At 52.3% G+C, this 20,683-nt stretch overlaps 3 protein-coding genes across 8 annotated transcripts; 1 reads left to right on the forward strand and 2 right to left on the reverse strand.

Moving 5' to 3' along the window:
• Positions 1-896: 896 nt before the first annotated feature.
• Positions 897-7,646, forward strand: Atg4d (autophagy related 4D cysteine peptidase). Of its 4 annotated transcripts, none has more exons than XM_047531669.1 (10): positions 897-1,366; positions 1,828-1,911; positions 1,991-2,164; positions 2,705-2,981; positions 3,055-3,119; positions 4,125-4,255; positions 5,790-5,868; positions 5,938-6,014; positions 6,098-6,217; positions 6,568-7,053. In XM_047531669.1, the coding sequence occupies exons 1-10, from the start codon at positions 1,135-1,137 to the stop codon at positions 6,661-6,663; spliced, it is 1,335 nt and encodes a 444-aa protein (XP_047387625.1). In that variant the 5' UTR covers positions 897-1,134; the 3' UTR covers positions 6,664-7,053. The 4 variants fall into 4 exon arrangements, with proteins under 4 accessions (XP_047387625.1, XP_047387626.1, XP_047387627.1 ...); XM_047531668.1 differs by lacking the exon at positions 6,568-7,053 and adding an exon at positions 7,095-7,646 and having other exon boundaries at positions 899-1,366; XM_047531670.1 differs by lacking the exons at positions 5,790-5,868; positions 6,568-7,053 and adding an exon at positions 7,095-7,233.
• On the reverse strand, positions 7,208-17,582 carry Kri1 (KRI1 homolog). 2 transcript variants are annotated; one of them, XM_047531667.1, is made up of 19 exons: positions 17,480-17,582; positions 17,299-17,372; positions 16,485-16,590; positions 15,275-15,371; positions 14,854-14,908; positions 14,724-14,773; positions 14,374-14,470; positions 14,215-14,292; positions 13,722-13,849; positions 13,266-13,392; positions 13,069-13,164; positions 12,822-12,992; positions 10,984-11,059; positions 10,803-10,891; positions 10,603-10,729; positions 10,389-10,519; positions 9,182-9,246; positions 8,978-9,076; positions 7,208-8,229 (listed from the first exon to the last, which is right to left on the reverse strand). In XM_047531667.1, the coding sequence occupies exons 1-19, from the start codon at positions 17,571-17,573 to the stop codon at positions 7,890-7,892; spliced, it is 2,100 nt and encodes a 699-aa protein (XP_047387623.1). In that variant the 5' UTR covers positions 17,574-17,582; the 3' UTR covers positions 7,208-7,889. The 2 variants fall into 2 exon arrangements, with proteins under 2 accessions (XP_047387623.1, XP_047387622.1); XM_047531666.1 differs by having other exon boundaries at positions 7,209-8,229; positions 15,275-15,389.
• Positions 17,583-18,033: 451 nt separating this feature from the next.
• Cdkn2d (cyclin dependent kinase inhibitor 2D) lies at positions 18,034-20,620 on the reverse strand. 2 transcript variants are annotated; one of them, XM_047532283.1, is made up of 3 exons: positions 20,488-20,620; positions 20,046-20,201; positions 18,034-18,991 (listed from the first exon to the last, which is right to left on the reverse strand). In XM_047532283.1, exons 2-3 carry the CDS (start codon positions 20,184-20,186, stop codon positions 18,632-18,634), a joined length of 501 nt encoding a protein of 166 aa, XP_047388239.1. In that variant the 5' UTR covers positions 20,187-20,201; positions 20,488-20,620; the 3' UTR covers positions 18,034-18,631. The 2 variants fall into 2 exon arrangements, with proteins under 2 accessions (XP_047388239.1, XP_047388240.1); XM_047532284.1 differs by lacking the exon at positions 20,488-20,620 and adding an exon at positions 20,301-20,462.
• Positions 20,621-20,683: the final 63 nt, after the last annotated feature.

A 20,683-nucleotide genomic window follows, 5' to 3' on the forward strand; every position in this document is an offset into this window, starting at 1 on the left:
AAAGAGGATATCATGCTAAGTGAGATAAGCCAATCTCAAAAAATCAAAGGAAGAATGATATCGCTAATAAATGGATGAGGACACATAATGGGGGGTGGGAAGAGTTAGTATTAGGATTAGAGTTAGGTTTAGGGAGGGGGGCAAGAATGGAGGAAGGAAGGACTGTATAGAGGGAAAAGAGGGGTGGGAGGGGTGGGGGGAAGGGAAAAAATATCAGAATGAATCAAACATTACCCTATGTAAATTTATGATTACACAAATGGTATGCCTTTATGCCTTGTACAAATAGAGAAACAACATGTATCCCATTTGTGTACAATAAAAAAAAAAGTTTAAAAAAAAAAAAGGAAAGAGGAAAGGAAAAGGAAGAAAGGAGAGAGAGAGAAGGAAAGGAAGGAAAGAAGGAAGGAAAGAAAGAACTACAGCGCCTTGGCTTCAGGCGTGCGGGGCACAAGGTGGGGGGTAACACCCAGATTTGGGCTGAACGGCCCGCCTAGGAGACTTACCCCTTCTAGATTCGTTTATGTGGATACACGTACTCGAATTCTATTTTGCACATGAGAAAACGGGCAGAGAGAGGCACGGCTGGTCAGAGGGTCGTACGCAGAAGACCGTGCCCAGACTGAAGCGCGGCTGGTCCGGAGCCACCGAGGGCGCTCTGCTGGGAGAGCACGCCCGCAGGTGCGCCCTCTCCCGACGCCCCCGCCTCCAAGACCTCGGAGGGGCGGTCCTGGGGGCGTGTCCGGGGAGGGGCTTCCCTGCTCTGGGGCCTCTGATAAGGGCCAGCAGGGGCTCGCGCGCGCCTGGGCGGCGCGATAAGGCGGGCGTGCGGGGGCTGCGGGGAGGGGCCGGGTCTTCTGGTCCGCGTGCGGCGACCGGGGGCCGGGCAGGGGACCGGCAGGGGGCCGGGGCGGGGTGGGGCGTGCGGCCGGGTCACGCCCGCCTCCATCCGGGGGCCTGGGCCGCTAAGATGGCGATGTCCGTAGCAGTGGCGGCGGCTCGCGCCGCGCCCGGGAGCCCAGGGCTAGGGCCCGAGTAGCCCGGTCCCGGGATCCGCGTCCTGGCCGCGGGGCGCCCTGGGGCGCGGCGGCCGCAGCCCCACCCTAATCCTCGGTCTGCCCTCCTGGCGCGTCCATGAACTCGGTGTCGCCGGCCGCCGCGCAGTACCGGAGCGGGAGCCCGGAGGACGCGCGCCGGCCCGAAAGCCGCAGGCCAAGGGTTCCCCGAGTCCCGGACCCCAACGGCCTGGGGCCCTCCGGAGCCAGCGGCCCGGCTCTTGGCTCTCCCGGAGCTGCCCCCGTTGAGCCGGACGAAGTGGACAAGTTCAAGGCCAAGTTTCTGACTGCCTGGAACAACGTCAAGTATGGTGAGGAAGGGGACTGAGAGGTCAGGGTTGGAGGGACTCAAGGAAAACCAGATCCCGTCCCTGCCCATTATTCCACCATATGTTCCCATTCTGTGAGTCACCTGTGGGTCTTTGCCGAGCCCAGGGTGGACCTGGGGCAGGTCCAACAGGGAATGTTTCCAAGCCCCGCCCATCCCCCCGTTTGACCTTGGGCAAGCTGCTTTGCTTCCCTAAGCTTCCGTTCCCCACTCCGTAAAATGGGTACAACAATCAGAACTGCTCCAATTCATCCTGAGTTGTTGGTGGACACACATCCAGCTGTTACCGGGGGCCCCACCTCCTTGGGAGGATGTTACATGAATTTTCCAGAGCCATCCCTGAGTAAGGAGCTAGGATCATGTCCATTTCACAGATAGGGGAATGGAAGCTCTATTGCTGACAAGCAAGTGCTTGATTTCTCTGGCTACCCCACGTCTCCCCAGGTTGGGCGGTTAAAAGCCGGACCAGCTTTAGCAAGATCTCCAGCATTCACCTCTGTGGACGCCGCTACCGTTTTGAGGGCGAGGGTGAGCATGGGGCTGGGACCAGGGTTGGGGAGGCTTCCAGGGGGGTCCCTGGTGGCAGCTGACAGGTCTGCTTTTGTAGGTGACATCCAGCGTTTCCAGCGAGACTTTGTGTCCCGCCTGTGGCTTACTTATCGCAGGGACTTTCCACCCCTGGCCGGGGGCTGCCTGACCTCTGATTGTGGCTGGGGATGCATGTTGCGCAGTGGCCAGATGATGCTGGCCCAGGGCCTGCTACTGCATTTCCTGCCCAGAGGTGAGCCTGTGGGGGAAGGGGTGTATTAGTAGTACAGTGCCAACCATGTGTCAGCAGTGTTACAACTGTTTGCAGACTGTTTAAAGCCATGTTAGAATGGTATGTTAAGTAATTAATTTTAGGGAGTGTGAGAGTTGTTTGTAAAGTAAGAGTTTCAGGTGCAGTGGTGCACCTACTGAGTGCACCTACTGAGCTACTTGGAAGGCTGGAGTAGGAGGATGGAAAGTTCTGGGCCAACCTGGGCAACTTAATAAGACCCTATCTCAAAGTAAAATTTAAAAAAAAGGACTAGGGTGCAGCTCAGTAGTAGGATGCTTGCCTAGCATGTGTGAGGCCCTGGGTTCCATCTCCAGTACCACCAAAAAAAAAAAAAAAAAAAAGGAAAGGAAGAAAGAAATGGAGTTTCAGGCATGTGAAAATTGTAGTTAAATTTGTGGTTCTCAGAAGTATTAGAATTGTGTGTAAACTATGAATAAATGGGAACTGTGTCCCTCCATACACACACTAGCACTGTTTGACTATGTACTCCATCCCCACCAGACTGGAGATGGGCCGAGGGCACAGGCTTGCTTCACTCTGAGCTGTCAGGGGTGGCCTCTCCCAGCCGGTACCATGGGCCTGCCCGCTGGATGTCCCCACACTGGGCTCAGGGCACCCCTGAGCTGGAACAGGAACGTCGGCACCGGCAGATTGTGTCCTGGTTTGCTGACAACCCCCGGGCCCCTTTTGGCCTACATCGGCTGGTGGAGCTGGGACAGAGCTCAGGCAAGAAGGCGGGTGACTGGTATGGGCCATCGCTGGTGGCACACATCCTCAGGTGAGGACAGCCGCAGGGAACATGGGAGCTACTAGGTATACCCAGGAACTCAGACCTTCCCTTCTACCCCCAGGAAAGCTGTGGAGAGCTGCTCAGAGGTCACCCGCCTGGTAGTGTATGTTTCTCAGGACTGCACAGGTAAGGGGCTAGGAGCCAGTGTCATAGGGGTTTAGCTTGAGCCAGTCATTGCCTTAACTGCCCCTTAGTACTCGCCTTTTTCAGAGGCTGCAAAAAGTTCTGGGGTACAGGAACACTTGGGAAGAATTCTAGACCCATGGCCTCAGAGGTATAGAGTCCCTTTCCTCTGCCTCTTTCTGGAACCAGGAGAGGAAACTTCAGGGGCTTCACCTTGAGTGATAGAGTCATAAGGTTCTCTCTCTCCTGTCCCATTCACTCTTGCTGTAGAACTGTTATAACATCTGGAGGTCTGGTCTCCTCTGCCACAGAGCTGTCTTGAGGATTCACCGAATGTATAATACAAGTACAGCACTTAGAGCAGGCTTTTCACTAAATATTCACTAAATAGTAGCTATTATTATAATTTCCTGCAACCTTCCGAATCAGTTTAAAAAGGGTCTTGATGGGTGCACTATGGTTTCCTATCAGGGCATCTACATAACCTATAAGTTTTTGTGAAAATTGTGGGTGTTTGGGACAAGATTGGATTTTCAGAGAATGGGGACTCCAAAAGGTTTGAGTCCACTTGCTGGGAGCCAGGAAAGGGGCCCTACAAAAAGGAGAAGGAGATTGGGGATGAGCAAACAGTGAACTCATGGAGGAGGGACCCACAGGGCCAAAGAGCCATTTCCATATAGGCAAACCACGGTGCTGTGTCACTGGGGCCCAGGCCAGTCTGGTACTCCAGAGGGGCATTGGCTTGGAGGAGGGGCTGCTTTCTGGCTTTATGATCTTGATCTCCGGACCTTAGTTGCCCTCTCTGTTAAATGGAGATATCCACATTTGCCTGGAGATCCCAGGACTGTCTGGCAGTTTTGGAGGGCACTAGAAATTTTTTGCTGACAACGACAGTATTGTTTACCAAAAGGTTGCACAGATAAGGTTGGGCCTCTGGGGTTTGAGGGCTTGAAGGGTAGGTAGGAAGGTGAACTACAGCTGCCCTGTCATATCCCCCACACACCCTAGTTTACAAGGCGGATGTGGCACGCCTGGTGGCCAGGCCGGACCCTACAGCTGAGTGGAAGTCTGTGGTCATCCTGGTGCCTGTGCGACTGGGTGGTGAGACGCTCAACCCTGTGTACGTGCCCTGCGTGAAGGTAGGTTTGGACAGATTCTGGGAGCCCTCCAACCTTTTTAGCTTGGGTTAGGATCACACTTGGTGTCTCCTTCATCCCTTCATCCTTTTTTTTCAGTAGTCATGGGGCACCTCCTGTGTGCCACTTGCAGTCCTGGGTGCCAAGATCCAAGGATGAACAGACAGGCAGAAATTGTGAATGTGCCCAGTGGAAACAGTTGTGCTCTGAGAAGAATGAACTCTGATTAAGTTAGAGGGTGGGGTGGGGTTCAGTGGGAGAGCACATGTTAATAGCACACCAAAAAAAAAGAAAAAGTTGGTACTGTGCTCTGAACTCTAAAGGGAAGGGAGCTACCCCAACACAGGGTACATGGGTGGCCATGGAGCACAGGAAAGCCCCTGTCCAGGCTAGAAGCACATGAGGAACCAGGGAAGTGGTCTAGGCAAAAGGAACAGCAGGACCACAACCCAGAAGCTGGAAAAACCCGGATGCATTTGTACTCGAGTTCTCCCTGTAGCCCACAAGGCCCTGAACCATTTGTTCCTGTCACCTCCGTGAACTCTCCACACACTCTGCTTTGGTCACATGGGCCTCCTCACTGTCTTCACAATGCCCCTGCCTCTGGCCCTCTGCACTTGTTCCCACTGCCTGGAGGGTGTTTTTTCCTAGCCATGCTATTGCTGCCCTCCCTCAGCTTCCCCAGGTCCTTGCTGAGACCTCACTTCTCAAGGAGGCCTTTCCTGACTTCCCTGTTTAAAAGCACAAAGTCTGCCCCACATGGTGGCACACACTTGTAATCTCAGTGACCCTGGGGGCAGAGTCAAGAGGATCACAAGTTCAAGTCTCTATTTTTTTTGGCGGGGGGATGGGTACTGGCAGTTGAACTCAGGGATACTCCACCGCTGAGCCACATCCCAGCCCTAGTTTGTATTTTATTTAGAGACAAGGTCTCACTGAGTTGCTTAGCATGCTGTTGCTGAGGCTGGCTTTGAACTCACCATCCTCCTGTCTCAGCCTCCCAAGCTGCTGGGATCGCAGATGTGCGCCACCACGTCCTGCCCAAGTCTAAGTCTTGTCTGACAACTTATTGAGATTCTGTCTCAAATAAAAAAAATTAAAAAGGGCTGTATATGTAGTTTAGTGGTAGAGTGCCCCTGGGTTCAATCCTCAGTACTATAATAAATAATAATAATAAATAAAATTGCAAAGTCTGGTGCTTGACTTGTAACTCAATGGTAGAGCACTTGCCTAGTATGTGCAAGGCCCTGGGGTCAATCCCTAACACAGAGAAAAATAAGTAAATAAAATTGCAAGCCACCTTCCCTCTATCCTTTTCCATAATGTTATTACCTATAATAAGTAATTCTTCATCTTCCTTGTCCATTTCCCACCCTAGAATGTCAGCTCCATGAGGGCAGGGTGTGTTCATTTGACCATGGCTACTCCCACAGGGCTTAGCACAGGACTGGGTTTACATCTGCTAGGTGTCTGCTAAGGGTTTGAGTGACTGCCTGACGCCACCTGCCTCTGCTTCTGCCCGCCCCCCGCCCTTTAGGAGCTACTGCGGTCAGAACTGTGCTTAGGCATCATGGGGGGCAAGCCACGGCACTCACTGTACTTCATCGGCTACCAGGGTAGGCCTTGCCCCACCATGCCCTTCCCCACCTCCTTGCCCTTCCCCTGCTCACGTATGCCCCCTGCAGATGACTTCCTACTCTACCTGGACCCCCACTACTGCCAGCCAACAGTGGATGTCAGCCAGGCTGATTTTCCCCTGGAGGTGAGTTGGTTTCCCCAGGGTGGGGCTGGAGTTATGGAGAGGGAGTTGGGGCCCCCTAAACCTCCTTCATCTTTCTGTCCCAGTCTTTCCATTGTACCTCACCCCGCAAGATGGCCTTCGCCAAGATGGACCCTAGCTGTACTGTGGGGTTCTATGCTGGAGACCGAAAGGAGTTTGAGACGCTCTGCTCAGAGCTAACCAGGGTGAGCAAGAGGAATGGTGGGAGGCAAGGGCAGGGCTTGGGTTAAAAGAGGAACAGAGACCTGAGTTCAGTAGACCTGGGGGTGCAGGCTGAGCGTTATAGTCTAGAAAATGTAAAAAATGTCTTTCTCAGGCCAGATGTGGTGATGCATGTTTGCAATCCTGGTGACTTGGGAGGCTGAGGCAGGATCACACAAATTCAGGGCCAGCATTAGCAACTTAGTAAGGTCCTAAGGAACTTCTTTGAGACCCTGTCTCAAAAGAAAAAATAAAAAGAGCAGAGGATATAGCTCTGTGGCAAAGTACCCCTGGGTTTAAAAAAAAAAAAACAAGAATCAACCTCTGACAGCAGGTGGTGGCCCATGGCTATAATCCCAGCTCTTCAGGGACTGAGGCGGAGGATCAGAAGTTACAGCAGCCTGGGCAAAGCGGCAAGACCCTGTCTTAAAGGGTTGAGGATGTAGTTCTGCGGGGGAGTGCTTGCCTAGCATGTGTAAGGGCCTGGGTTCCACCCCTAGAATGCTGGGAGGAAAAATCTGGCAAAGATTACGGTGTCCACGAGACAGAAAAGTCCCAGCTTTTGATGAGCAAGATGGGGTATGAATGAAAAGGCTTGGGGCATTGCTGCCTTGGGGACAGTACCAGTTTTAAGTGGCAGGACCTGTCTCTTGGCCTTTATTGACATAAGATGGCCACCAGTCCTGCCGGGTATCCCAACCCCGGTTCATCGGAAGGGTACTCCATTTTTGCAGCAGCTCCCACAGATATCCCAGAGCCATGCTCATTGTTCATGACTGGCCTGACCTTTGCCCTCAACGTGTGGCCACTGGGCTGGGGGAATGGTCACTATTGGAAGCCGAGCTTCTCACCTCTCAACAGGTCCTCAGCTCCTCTTCGGCCACAGAACGGTACCCCATGTTCACCCTGGCCGAGGGCCATGCTCAGGACCACAGCCTGGATGACCTCTGCTCCCAGCTTTCCCAGCCAGCCACTCTGCGCCTCCCTCGCACAGGGCGCCTCCTCAAGGCCAAGCGTCCAAGCTCCGAGGACTTTGTGTTTTTATAATGGGATCGGGGGAAAGATGCAAGACTATTTATTTTTTTATTTATGTCATCTTGGGCATGGGATCTAGAACCCTGGTGATAGGATTTCCCATTCTCACCCTCTCCACCAACCCAGCTGAGACCTGTCTAGTAGTCCACGGGGCTGGGGCTACTGAAGCAGGGGATGAGCCCCAGGCAGCCCACCTCCTGCCAGCTGAGTCCTCCTCACAGGCAGGGAGTGAGAGGACTCCCGGGCACTCACTCAGGGCCTGACTCAAGTACTGTAGTTTGCACTGGACCAGCTGTGCCCCTCGTGTTCCCAAAGCTCCCCGTTAGGGGAACTTTGGCTGCTGGGGGATAATAAAGCTGCTGAACTTGAACATGGAAATGGCTAGACTCAGCATTCACTGCAAGGGGATGGAGGGTCCAGGGTTGTTCAAGATCAGCTTTCCAAACCACCTGGGGAAGCCAGTTAAGCCAGCCTCAATTTCATCATCTTTAAGGGAGGAAGATACCCCTCCCTGCCGGCAGGTAGACATGAAGTTCCCCAGAGCAGGTATACAGCACAGGTTGGCAGGAGGGAAGACCTGGCCCAGGGAAGGAACCCCGCACCCTGTCTGTTCCATGGTCTTCAGGGGCAGCTTTTGGGGCCATGCTGTTTCCTTCGTTGCTTGCCCAGCTGGCGGAAGTGCAGCCGTTTGGGATTGAGGCCAAAGGCCTGAAGTCTCTGACGGCTGAACTCCCGGCCACCAAGTGTCACCGTGGGGCCCAGTAGCCGTGCCTTCTTGCCCCTCTTCCGTCTCTGGGGGGCTGGCTTTTCAATGGGTGAAACAGATACCTCCTCTTCCTGTGCTGGGGGGCTGTCTGGCAGGGGCCGCTTCCCACAGGTCCCATCAGGCACCAGCAGCTGCCCCTGTTTGTCAGCTTTGTCTCTCTGTGGCTTCCTTGTGGCTTCTGTGGGCATCTGTGTCCTAGAAGCAAAAAGCCAGGGGTCAAGCCAATATGATTAGGCCTGCTCTTGAGCAACACCCCCCCATTCTATAGATAAGAAAAGGCATCAACAGAGATTCAGTCCCTGCCTGGGGTTCAAACCTGGGTCTGATGTCAAAGTTGTTTTTCTTACTGAACACTTAAAGATGGGCTGTGATGCTGATAATTTTGCCTGGGCCTACTTTAAGCTGTTCAAATAAATCAACTCTGAAGCCAGATATGGTGGCAATTAGGGAGGCTAAGACAGGAGGATCTTCAAGTTCAAGGTTAGCCTGGACAACTTAGAAATTCTTTCTCAAAATTAAAATAAAAAGGGGGCTGGGGTTGTGGCTCAGTGGTAAAGCACTTGCCTAGCATGTGTGAAACCCTGAGCTCAATTTCCCATGTTGAAAAATTTTTTTAAAATAAACTGAGCTTCTATCATCGTAATACCTAATAACTAGAAGGCATTTTCTATGCTTTTTGATGCTGGGAATTGAACTACATCCTGAGCTACATCCCTATCCCTCTTATATAGATTAACTCTGTCAATCTTCAACAACCAGATGAAATAAGAACCATAAATTGATCTCCATTTTATCAATGAAGTGGGCAGTGACTTGCTCTAGACACACGGCTGTGGTGCAGCTAGGACTGGAACCTAAGGCTCAGATAGGGAAGTCGGTTGCAATCAATGGCTGACAAAGTGAGACAAACCCAAGCCCCAGGTTACAGCCCAGCAGTGCTTACTCTTCTGGGCAGAGCGACTTGAAGATCTGCCTCTTTTTCCATGAGTTCTGGGCCTTCTGGCTATACGCCCGCTTGTCTTGCAGCTCCTCCTGCTCTGACCTGCAGGTACTCAGCAGATGTGCCCGTCACCTGGTGCTCTGGGAGGTGTTCATACTTGCTGCCCATCAGCCTGCTCCCGGGCACCTCCCCACCCTGCCCTGTCACCTGTACATGCAGGTCTTCTTCAGGGAACACCACCGATTCAGCTCCTTGTCGTCAGCAGCAAGGATCTGTGTGAAAGGGAGAGGGGGACCTGGTGCATGACTGCCGGGGAGCCCTGACTGAGGACGCAGGGTCACGTGAGGACTACCTAGCAGAAGTGTCGTGATGGTGGAAGGGGGCTGACCTCCGTTGTGGACGCTTGATATTTTGGTGGATGGTCTCAAATGGAGAAACTGGCTCAGGAAGAGGATTCCTGCTCTAGATCACAGGGCCAGGAAGTTGGCTAGTTAGATTCCAGGTTGAGCCCAGGTGAGAGCCCTTGAGCTCTCACCTGCCATACAATACTGTCCCGAAGCCTCGAATCAAGGCAGGGCAGAGGTCCCATGCCAAATACCTTTCCCAACCAAGATAAAGCCCAGGTTCCCAAGTGTTTCCCCATTTGTGAGGAGGGCATCATTTCAGAACCCCACGGAAGATCCCTGGGGAAACTATGGGAGTGTCTCATGGAATAAGCTCAGTAAACATGGGCCATTTTTACTGACCATAAATCAATAGTCAAACTAGGGATGGTGGGCATTCACAGCCTGTCAGGTGCTATTCAAAGAGCAACATACATTAGCTCTCGTTTCTGCGTCACAGCCTTGAGGTTGGGGTGTTATCAGTCCCATTTTACAGATGGGGAAACTGAGGTGTGGATGTTAAAATCATTTGTCAAGCTCACACTACTGCTCAGCTACCTAGCCAGGACTTGAACCTGGGCCATCTCGTTCCAGAGACCATCAAGTTTTTTTTTTGTTGTTTTGAGGGATCCCAGCAAATCCTGATGTCCACCCCCAGGTGATAAACACTAATAGAATTAAGTCATTTAGGAGGACTGGGGCTGTAACTTCAGTGGTAAAGCATGTCCTTAGCATGCATGAGGCTCTGGGTTCCACTAGCATCCCAACTCTGGGCCAAAAGATCATAATGGATTGTGCCATGGGCACTATGCCATGCCCTCCAGCCCTGGGCTTCATGGAGAACCTTTGAGACAGGTAATGTTATTAGTGCCAACATTAGCACTATTGTTACTATTATATATGAGATGAGGAAATAGGCCACAGTATTGTGGCACCTTTGGGCCTGGGCCAGCTCTCTGCTCTGTTTGCATCTTGTTGTCCCTTGCCTTGCCCCTGTGCCCCTGTGCCCCTTGCCTGCCCAAGGCACTGACCTCCTCAGTACTGAGTCCAAAGTCACAGGGCACCACAGTACGGTACTTGAAGCGACAGGGGAGGTCATCAATGATGTCTTCATAGTCTAGCCGGTAATATTCATCCAGGTACTCCTCAAAGGTCTTGTCCTCTGCAAGGAAGACAGAACCAAGTTGCTGGGGTGTTCCAGGCCCTGTGGAGTCCTACCGCCACCCAGGGCCCATTGAGCCTCACCAGGGTTGAACACAGGTTTGTCCTGCCCCACAGCTGTGGCAAAGGGTGATTTGCGCTTCTTCTTGCCTGTGGAGGGGATCTCTCGCTTCTTCTTCCGCTGCTGGCTGGGGTCATAGTCAGCGTCCATCTGCCAGGACACACAAGTTAAAATTCCAGCAGCTCTCTAGGCCCCTAGGACAACCCTCACTGGTGACACCTACATTGAAGTCTGGGTCCTCACAGTGTGGCTCCTGCTGGCTCCAAGCTCCGTCCTGCTCCTGTCCATCCCATGTGTCCCAGTTCCAGTTGTCTGATTCCAGAGAGGACAGACAGCTGGGGTCAGGGTGGGACCTGGGCTGCAGGCCCAACTCCTGCCCTAGCCTCCTGTGCAGCTGATGTCACCTTCCAACCCTTCCTCTTCCTCAAAGTGTGGCTTCTCCTCTTCCGCGGTGCCATAGAAGTCATCTCCAAAGCATTTCTGCAGGGTCAGAGCTGGGAGTCAGCAGGGCCCCCTTGCTTCACAGGAGGCCATGATGATGCCAACAACCCACTTGGCACCTTTACTCCCATACCTTATGTGGTTCCCAGTGCCCTCCTAACACTGAGCTCCTAAAGCCAGGGAACCTGGGGGTTCAGGATTCTTCACAGACCCCTGCTGGCTACTCTATCATTCTAGCTACCACTGTGTTCCACAGATCCAGTTCTTTCCAGCTTGCAGGCCTTTACCCTATAGTACCTCTGCCTGCTGCACCATCCTGTCTTGGGCTGGCTAATTGCTACTCAGGCTTTAGCACTTATTTTAGTAGCAAGGGACTCCTCTAAGATCACACCATTCTCTGCATGTCCCCATGACCACCCTGATCCTGTGGGTTGTACCCACAGATATATTCCTGGCACACAGTAGGTGTTCAATGAATGTTAAACTGATTTTCACCACTGCATGAAATTCAAGAAGGGTGAAATAAGGCCCCTGCTGGAACCCCAGCATCCAGTAGGGGCCTGGCAAAGGCAGATATTGTGAGCTACATCATTTATTAAGCACCTACTGCATGTCCAACCCCGGAGAGCATCCTTCTGCTTTCTTTTTACTTATTTTATTTTTTTGGTGGTGCTGGGGATCGAACCCAGAGCCTTGTGCATGCAAGGCAAGCACTTTACCGACTGAGCTATCTCCCCAGCCCCCCTTCTGCTTTCTTAAAAGCACCCTGAGATGGTTTTTCCATCTGAAAAACCAAAGCTCAGGACTGAGAAGCTCCCAGAAAATGAAGGCTAAATTCCACAGCACCAACTCATTCCAGTTTTGACCTGACACACCTATTCATCCTTGGGTCTTCTTCCCCACGCCCCAGGCTCAGTCAGGGCTTCACTGGGTCCCTTGAAGTGCCCACTTCTCCCATAAAGCCTCACCTAAGCTGTGTTCTCTCATATACAACAATAAACATTAACAGCTCAAAAAATGAGCTGAAAGATCCAGATGGTCCCTGACAATGGTTCGACTTAGGATTTTTCAATATGAACTCTCAGATGGTGTGTGCAGATTTCTGATGTTTAGTAGAAATCATATTTTCAATTTTTTTTTTTTTTTTTTTTTTTTTTTTTTTTTGTGGTGCTGGAGATGGAACCCAGGGCATCACAGATGCCATGCAAGAGGTCTACCACTAAGCTATACCCACAGCCCCTGAAATTATGAATTTTGTTTTTTTCTTAGACTAGTGATGTTTAACAGGATAGTTTCACAATACTAGACAGTCATTCCCATGGATCAGGATGAGAAACAGCTGATCTGAGCTGAGCTGTCCTGCAGGTTAGACACATAAAGTGCATTTTTGACTGATGGTTGGGATGCAAACTGTTCTAAGTCCAGGAGCCTCCGACTGTGACCCACTATTCCTGAGTGCTTACCAACTAAGCTCTTTTTTTTTTTTTTTTTTTTAAGAATTTATCCTGTAGTTTATTTGTTTTTATGTGGTACTGAGGGTCAAACCCTGTGCTCACCCATGCTAGGCAAGCACTCCACCACTGAGCTACAACCTCAGTTCCCAACTAAGCTTTAATGTGAATTCTTTCCAATCTATCCTTACAACAGTCTTGAGGTAGATACTGTCTATCATCAGGCCTACTTTACAAGTAGGGAAAGAGGCTCAGAAAGAGCAAGTCACTTCTCTGAGGCCACACATCCAGGAAACAACCTGATTTCACAGCCAAGTTCCTGAGGACTTGGCTCCATGACTGAACTGTACCTGCATAAGCTGGTCATGTCGGGCAGGGTCAAAATCATCCTCAAGGTCCTGCTCCTCAAGGCCCAGTGTCTCATTGCCGGTCACCTTCCGCAGCTTCTCTAGCTTCGCCAGAATCTCCTTCCTCTTCAGGTTCTTCAGTTGCTTCAGCTCCTCCTGCTTCCTGGCTTTCTCCTATGGGCAGGGGGCAGGTCGTGGGCTTTCCTAGTGGGCTGGGGGGCCCCGCCCTAGCTGGCCTCCCCCCACTCACCCTCCTCTTCCGCTCCCGGGTTTCTTCCCTCTTCTCCTTCCTGCGTTCATCCTTGCGGCGCACAGAGGAGGCAATGCTACGTGGATAGGTCTTGACCTGAGGGTAGAAGAGCCCAGAAGAGGTGCAGAGATGACCTGGGGCTCTCCAGCCTGGAACTGAGGTCTGGGTCCTCCCTCTCCCCAGCCCTGGTCACACACCGAGGCCGAGTCTGGCTCCTCAAACCGGAAGTTGTACTTGTGCTCAAAGTCTTCCTGCTTCTTCAGGAACAGCTCCCCCTCATCTGAGGAATCATCCACAGCCAGCTGGACTGGGGGACCGAGGACCCTGAAGGGAAGGGCAGGGCAGGGCTGGGTTGGAGGTGCCAGCTGAGGTAGGTTGGGCCACATGCATGGGTGGGTACCAGAGGAATCTACTCATTTAATCCCCATGAGAATCCTACAAGGTGCACGATTCCATGACCTATTTCACATGTAGGGAAACTAGGCCTGGGGTTCTAGCACAGGGCCAGGTAAAACCAGTGCTATGGGGTTCCAGAGCCCAAACTTTGTGATTCTTTCTCTACCTTTGTGTAAAAAAACAAGCACACAGTGTCTTTGACTCTTGGCCAGCACTTCAGGAGATACAGGTGCAGCCCTGGGAGACATGAGGCTCACCCTTCCTCTTCCTCCTCCTCTTCATCCTCATCTTCCTCTTCCTCATAGCGTTTGTTGAGGATATAATCCCGTAGGAATTGCTCCCCTTCGTCCAGCTCTGGGTCATTCCAATATTCTTTGAGATGTGTCTGGAGGGAGCAGAAGTGGGTGACAGAACCCAGGTCACCAACTGAGGGACAGGCAAGGTGGGGTGGGCATGGACACCAAATGGATTTAGGGAAATGAAACTTCAGAGTCAACTTACAGCAGGTGGGTTTACCCCCATTTTAGAGACAGAAACTGAGGCCTACATATGGGTACAGCTCATCTTTAGGGTATATGCCCTTATTTTGCTTTTTGGTTTTTTGGTGCTGGGATGGAACCCAGGGCCTCATTCATGGTAAGCATGTGTTCTACTACTGAGGTAGACCCACAAGAGTCGTTTTCTAGAGGAAGTTTGGATGGAGGTGGAACAAGCAGTTTAGGCCATCAGGGACAGTGTGTGAGATCTCACCAGTTCCTTCAGGGACTCGGGATTCGGAATCTCCTTCTGTCCCTTCAGCCACTTCACGTAGTCAGCCTCCTCCTGGGCCTGAGGAAAGCCAGTGCTGAAGGATTGTGGGAGCCCCAGCTGCCTGTCCCCCAAGCAGTCCAGCTGGGCACCAGTACCCACCTTCTCTTCCTTGGTTTTTGCATGTTTCTGCAGCAACCCAGAGCCACCTTCCCCAGCACTGTCCTCATCCTCACTGTCCTCCACGAACACCCGGAAGCTGCAGACAACAGGAAACAAGCCTCAGGACAGGCAGGTTGGCACCTGAATGAGGTCCCAAGATAAACCTTCTTCACTAAGCCCTAGCTTGCTTTCCAAAAGCTCAGAATAGCACTGTGACATTAACCTCATGTAACAGATGAAAAAACTGAGTCACACATACAGCAAATATTAGAGCTTGCTTTGATCCCGGGCCACCCCAACCCCTGCCTCAACTCCTATCCATCTGGCCACTTGTGCTGGCCGAGGCTTACCTTTCCTTGAGCTGCTTCTGTTCTTCCGCATAACTTTGCGACGAGATTTGCTGCAGAGGAGGGACTGACATGGGCCTTGGGCCAGTCCTGGCCCCCTTGGCCCATCCCCAGCTTCCTCCAATCTATATACCTTGACTCTTTGATGGCAGGTCTCCCCATCTGAGTTCTCCTCATCAACATATTTGCTGTGCAGGAAAAGATGGGGGCTTTAGAATAAAGTCCCTGACTCACAATAGCTCAACGTATGACAGCTTGATTTTACAATAGACTTCTGGGTAATAAATGCAGAATATTTTAATTTTTTTTTAATATTTTAAATTTATGATAGATGTATCAGGGTGTAACCCTATCTGTATATGCTCCAAGGCCTGTCTGTCCCCAATGAGGTGGGAAGCTATTGTCCCCAGGGTAGTTCCATGGGAGCATATGAAGGATCTCAGAGGTTCCCTGAATTCTGTGGAGTTTGGGGCTTTTCCCACCTCTATCTATAAGACTCCCAAGATCCCAGGAACATTGAGAGCTGAGGGCTAGGGATTAGGCTTTCTCCTTACCCTTCCTTCTCTAAGATAACCTTCCTCTCATAGTCTTTCAAGTACATGGGCCGCACCTTCTTCTGCTTCTCCAAGGCCGCTGGTTCCTCCTCACTCTCTGAGGATGAGGATGATGCTGTGGGACAGTCAGACACACTTGCCATCACTCATAATTCCCTATTCCCCTGGCAGTAAATGCCACAGGGCAGTGTCGAGGCAGAGAAGTTTCAATTCCCATCTACCACTTCCTTACTGTAAAACAAGTATCACACTTGGTGGGGGTGGGATCATTCAGTCACTTTGATATGCCACCACTTCCTGACATAGGATGGTTCAACTTACCATTCTTCAACTTTATGATGGGATTATAAGAGTATTAAATTATTTTTTATCATATATAATTTTTCCAGTACTGAGAACTGAGCTCAGGGGTGCCTTTCCACTAAGCTACACCTCTAGCCCCTAATTTTTTTTTTCCCAGTACTAAAGATGCAACCCAAGAGCATTTCACCCCTGAGCCAAATTCCTAGTCCTTTTGAGACAGAATCTCACCAAATGACCAGGCTGGTCTCAAACTTCTGATCCTTTTGTCACAGACTCCAGAGTCACTGGGATTACAAACATGAGCCACTGTGCCCAGCTGTGATTTATGGGTTTATAGGGATCCAACCCCACTGTAAATCAAGAGCATCTGCAGTCACTATTACCACCCCACAAGGTAATAATCCAAGATACTTGCCTAAGAGGTTTTTTTAAAATTTATTTTTATTGTAAAAAAATGGGATACATCATTTTTCTCTGTACATGAAGTAGAGGCATACCCTTTGTGTAATCATACATTTACATAGGGTAACAGTTTTTGATTCATTGTTATTTTTTTTCCTTCCCCCGACCCGAGTTTTTTTTTTTTTTAGATTTTTAAAAAATATGTTTTTAGTTGGCAATGGACCTTTATTTTATGTATTTTATGCAGTGCTGAGAATCAAACCCAGTACCTCCCACATGCTAGGCAAGCACTCTGCCACTGAGCCACAACCCCAGCCCCTCCAAAGCACTTTTTTTTTTTTTTTTCTTTTTTGGGTGCTGGGGATTGAACTCAGGGCCTTGTGCTTACAAGGCAAGCACTCTACCGACTGAGCTATCTCCCCAGCCCCTCTTAAGCAATGTAAAATAATTCATTCAATAGTTACAAGAACCAGTAGGGCACAGAGGAAACAGCACCCACACACACCTGTTCTCTGATAGAAGGTGGCATCTTTCTGATAAATGCGGGGGTCCTTCTTCTTCAATAAAGAAAGGGTCCTGTAAAAGTCACGCTCCTGCTGGGGGTCAAACTCCTAGGGCAGGAAAAGGGAAGGCAGTCATCAGAAGGGCATAGCTCTGTAGGGAACTAGTGATGGGGACAATATGCAACAGGGACAGGTGGATCAGAGGACAGGGGGTGGGAGGGCATGTGTTATAGGAAAGGGCAGAGAATCCAGCTGGGGAGAAGTAGGTGGGGAGCTGATTAGTGGTCAGAGGAGTGAGGGACCAACTTGGAGGTGGGCAGGGGGCCAGCCACAGGTAGTTAGTTATAGGATATGGGCAAAGAAAAGTATAGGACAAAAGGAGGTACTTCCTAGGAAAGACAAGGGATCCACAAAGGAACAGGTGAGCTCAGGACAGTTGGGAAACCGCAAGCAGTGGCCGGGCTGCACAATGGAGCCAGGAAGAACATCAAAGCGGGTATGGGAAGAAGCTGGGCGCTCCACATGACGCAGAATAGTACACTGACAAATGGTCAGACTCTTGGGAATGAGAAAAGGGGGAGAGGGGACAGAGGGCTCGCAACACCTATCAGGGGAGCAGGAAAGAGGGGGGTTTGGCGACATCGGGGAATGGAGAAGGAGCTGTATGATCCTCTAGGGATTAGGGCGGGGCTTGGACTATACAGTCGGGAATATACAGAGGGGTTTGGAGGATAAGGCTCCCCCTGTAAATCGGGGCTGGAGTGCGACGGGAGGCTTGAACGCCTGGATAAGTCCGGACAGGGGCGGGAAGCGCACCACGCGCTCCTCGCTGGAGTCAGACTCGGAGCTGGAGTCACCGCCGCTGTCCCGGTCCCCGTAGCGATCCTTCACTGTGGGGCACAGACCGGATCAGCCTTGGAGACCAGATCAATTCCCCCCAACTTCCCGAAGACCCTTCCGGGCCTGGCGCCCAGCGCGCATGCGCCCCCGGACTCACGGCGCTGCAGCTCCTCCCGCTCCCGGTAGCGGCCGTACCGCGCGGCAAAAGCAGCGTTCACCCGCAAGGGTGACGACCCGCGCGGTTCGGGCATGGCGGCACTCCAGCCCACTGCGCATGTGCCGCAGGCAGCTCCAGAAGGGGCGTGGCCACGTTGTCACGCCCGCTTCGAACTTTAAAAGAGGTGGGGCTGCGCGTACCGGTCTAACCCCGCCCCCAGCTCTTCCGGTATCCCGCTTGCCTCGTGACCGCTGTCCCGCCCATGGGTCACGCCTCTGCGGGGAAGGCCGCAGCCACCGCCCACCTCCCCACCCTCCTGGCTCCGGGCGCCCAGCTGACATCTGGGGGCCCTTTCTCCACTCGCGGTTTCCTGCCTCCCTTCCGTTCCGACAGCGCCAACCGCTGCCCCACCCAGCTCGCTCACCCTAGAGCCCTGGGAGTGACCACGCTCTCCCCTCCCCCACAGTATCCACGATCCCGGTGCTCATCCCCACCGACATTCTGGTTGCGCGAGTCTTCATTTCAGCCTCACAAATCAGAAGCCACCCAAGCCGTGATCATGCACAAGTTTTAATTTAATGGATTAGAAACATTAAATTATCACACACAAATTTTTCCATAAAGCTTAATAAATAGAATCTCTTTTTTTAAACGCTGTACAAGAGACTGGAAAACAAGCTTCCAACAAAATATGAACTCATGCTACCCTTTTATTGATTTAAAACACTTCCCTCCCTACCCCCATGCCCCAAACAGCGCACACTTCAGGGATCTCTCTGAGCACAGCCGGCCAAGGTCACCAGGTTCCAGGAGCCTTGGAGGTGATGACCTCACTCTGGGGCTGGGGCTTTAAACGCTTTGCCCTTGGGTCTAGTCTGCAGCCCCAGCAGCCCAGGATGCAGACAAAATGAACCGTTTTGGTGGCTGTTGCCTATAGGAGCCCTTCTCTGTCCAACACACCAAAAGGGGTGAGAAAAACAAATGAGAAATGTCCCCCAAACACTCCCCCCCAAAAAATCAACACCAATAAGCCACAAACTGGTCCTCCTCCCCCTTCTGTAAAGGGCAAGAGGAGTGAGGAGAGAAAGTGTTTCTTCCCTCCCCTTCTGACATAACTTAGTGGGTTCTGTTGCTGGAGAGAGTGGCCCTGGCTCACAGTGGGATCACTGTGCACCCCTGAAGGATGTCCACGAGGTCCTGAGACCCTCTCTGCCGTGCCAGCTCCAAGGGTGTAAGCCCCCTGGCGTCCCTGTGATGGAGATCAGACTCAGGAGCCAGGAAACTGACCACAGCACTGTGGCCCTCCTGCACAGCCAGGTGGATAGGAAGCGCTCCAGTGCTATCAGGCGCGTTGACATCAGCACCATGTTCCACGAGGACTTTCAGGGTGTCCAGGAATCCAGTGCGGGCTGCATCATGGACTGGACTGGTACCAGAGGCATCCTGAACATTGGGGCTAGCACCTTGCTTCAGAAGTTCCAGAGCAATGGTGGGACTGCCAAACATCATGACCTACATGGGAACACAGGGTCAGGAAGTCCCCAAGGAAGGGGGTCCAGAAAGAGGGGTCACTGGAGAGAAAATGGTCATCCACAAAGAGGGGTCTTCAGGAATAGAGAATGCCAGGGGAGAGGTCCTCTAGAGAATGGGGGCACTCCAGAAAACATCAGCCCCCACGGAGTCTGAGACCCCCAGAGAACAAGTTCTGGGACCCCCAATAAGCTGATCATTTCCTTAATAACATAGTGAAACCTAACAAAAAGAATAACCCCCATGAGAACTTTCAAGGAACCAAGACCCTACCTCAAGTAAATAAGCCCCCCACATATGGGAAAGCACCAGGAAATCTAAATCCCCCTCTAGGAAATGAGCTCCTCTAGACGGAGAACTGTCCCCAAATAACTTGGCAGTTGTCTCAAGGGAAAGGAAATGCCCATAAAATTTGAAAATACTTTCTCCAGGGAAAAGCCCCTTCCTATATAAGGGGATGTTCCTGGGGATACCTGATACCCTCAAGATATCTTGATACCCTCAAGAAGTGGAGGGTTTCCCCTGTAAATGTTCCCAGGGAATAGAGACCTCATACAATATGACACTGTTCTATTGTGGACTCCACAAGATGCCAAGAATCCGTACAATCCGTAGGAATGAGGACTCCCCCCAAGTAACCATAACTTTTAAAGGACTACCCAGGAAAAGGGGTTCCTCCTCCCCAGGGAGACAAGAATTTCTCTTTTCCAGAGACTGGGTCTCCGCACGGAAGCCCCAGACAACCTAAACTGTCTCACGAACTGGATCCAAAGAAGCTGAAACCCCACCAGCTGAATAAAAACCTCCCAAAGGAAAATGAATTTTCCCCGCCTGCGGAGAACAAGGAATCCTCAAGAAAAGATGAAAAGTCCACCCATCCCCCCACCTTCACCTCACTCATTACCCACCTAAGAAAGGGACCTAGAGGAATGATATTAGCCCAAAGAAGGACTAGAGCCCAGGGGGTCATCAAGGAAGGGGTCTAAGGCCTCTGTCCTCCTCTGGCTCCCCTGCCCCGCCTTTGCCCCGGGCTCACCTGCAGAGCCGTTTTGCCGAAGCGATTCAGGGCGTCGGGGTGCACCAGCTCGCGGTGCAGAAGGCGGCGCACCTCCTGCACGTCGCCCCGGGCCGCGGCCCCACTCAGTCGGTCGCCAACGCGGACCTCCTCTAGCAACATGTCGATACTGGTGACCTGAGAAGCCCCCCGCCACACCCCAGCCCGGTTAGTGCGGGGGAGCCAGCCGCTGCTGGCCCAAACAGCCCTCCCCAGGCTCGGCCCCGGTGCGCCCACCCTGCGCTAGACTCCCGGCCTGGCTCGCCGGCCCAGGGCTCCCGTGAGACCCTCGCCCTCGTAGCCGGCTCCTCCCCCTGTCAACCCGGAGGGCGTAGAGGGGCTGGAAACCCAGCCCAACCATCCGCCTCCCTCAGGGCACTGCCCGGCGCCCGCCCCTTGGGGGCAGGGTCTCTCCGCAACTCACCCTCCCTCCTCCACGACGGGCGGGGTCTGCTCTGAGCCTGCGCAGCCGCCGCTGCCGCAAAATCAGCCGCCAGGGGGCGGGGTCAGCGCACTGGCGGCGCCACCCGCGGACACCGCCGACTTGTTTTCTTACAAACTCGCAACACTGTAGCGGAGCCTGGATGCCTATCCCTCAACCTTGCGGAGCTCCGCCCACA

The sequence above is a fragment of the Sciurus carolinensis genome, chromosome 17 (assembly GCF_902686445.1).
Source record: "Sciurus carolinensis chromosome 17, mSciCar1.2, whole genome shotgun sequence".
Taxonomy (NCBI): Eukaryota; Metazoa; Chordata; class Mammalia; order Rodentia; family Sciuridae; genus Sciurus; species Sciurus carolinensis.

Bases quoted from the DNA above. Each gene is read 5' to 3' on its own strand.
- Atg4d (XM_047531668.1), top strand. From the start codon at position 1,135: ATGAACTCGGTGTCGCCGGCCGCCGCGCAGTACCGGAGCGGGAGCCCG. The intron at 5,869-5,937 runs GTAGGCCTTGCC...TGCCCCCTGCAG, and splicing joins GTACTTCATCGGCTACCAGG to ATGACTTCCTACTCTACCTG. The intron at 6,218-7,094 runs GTGAGCAAGAGG...ACCTCTCAACAG, and splicing joins TCTGCTCAGAGCTAACCAGG to GTCCTCAGCTCCTCTTCGGC.
- Kri1 (XM_047531666.1), bottom strand. From the start codon at position 17,573: ATGCCCGAACCGCGCGGGTCGTCACCCTTGCGGGTGAACGCTGCTTTT. The intron at 16,591-17,298 runs GTGCGCTTCCCG...TTCCTGCCCTAG, and splicing joins ACTCCAGCGAGGAGCGCGTG to GAGTTTGACCCCCAGCAGGA. The intron at 9,247-10,388 runs GTCAGTGCCTTG...CCTTTCACACAG, and splicing joins TTGGACTCAGTACTGAGGAG to ATCCTTGCTGCTGACGACAA.
- Cdkn2d (XM_047532283.1), bottom strand. From the start codon at position 20,186: ATGTTGCTAGAGGAGGTCCGCGTTGGCGACCGACTGAGTGGGGCCGCG. The intron at 18,992-20,045 runs GTGAGCCCGGGG...GTTCCCATGTAG, and splicing joins TCGGCAAAACGGCTCTGCAG to GTCATGATGTTTGGCAGTCC.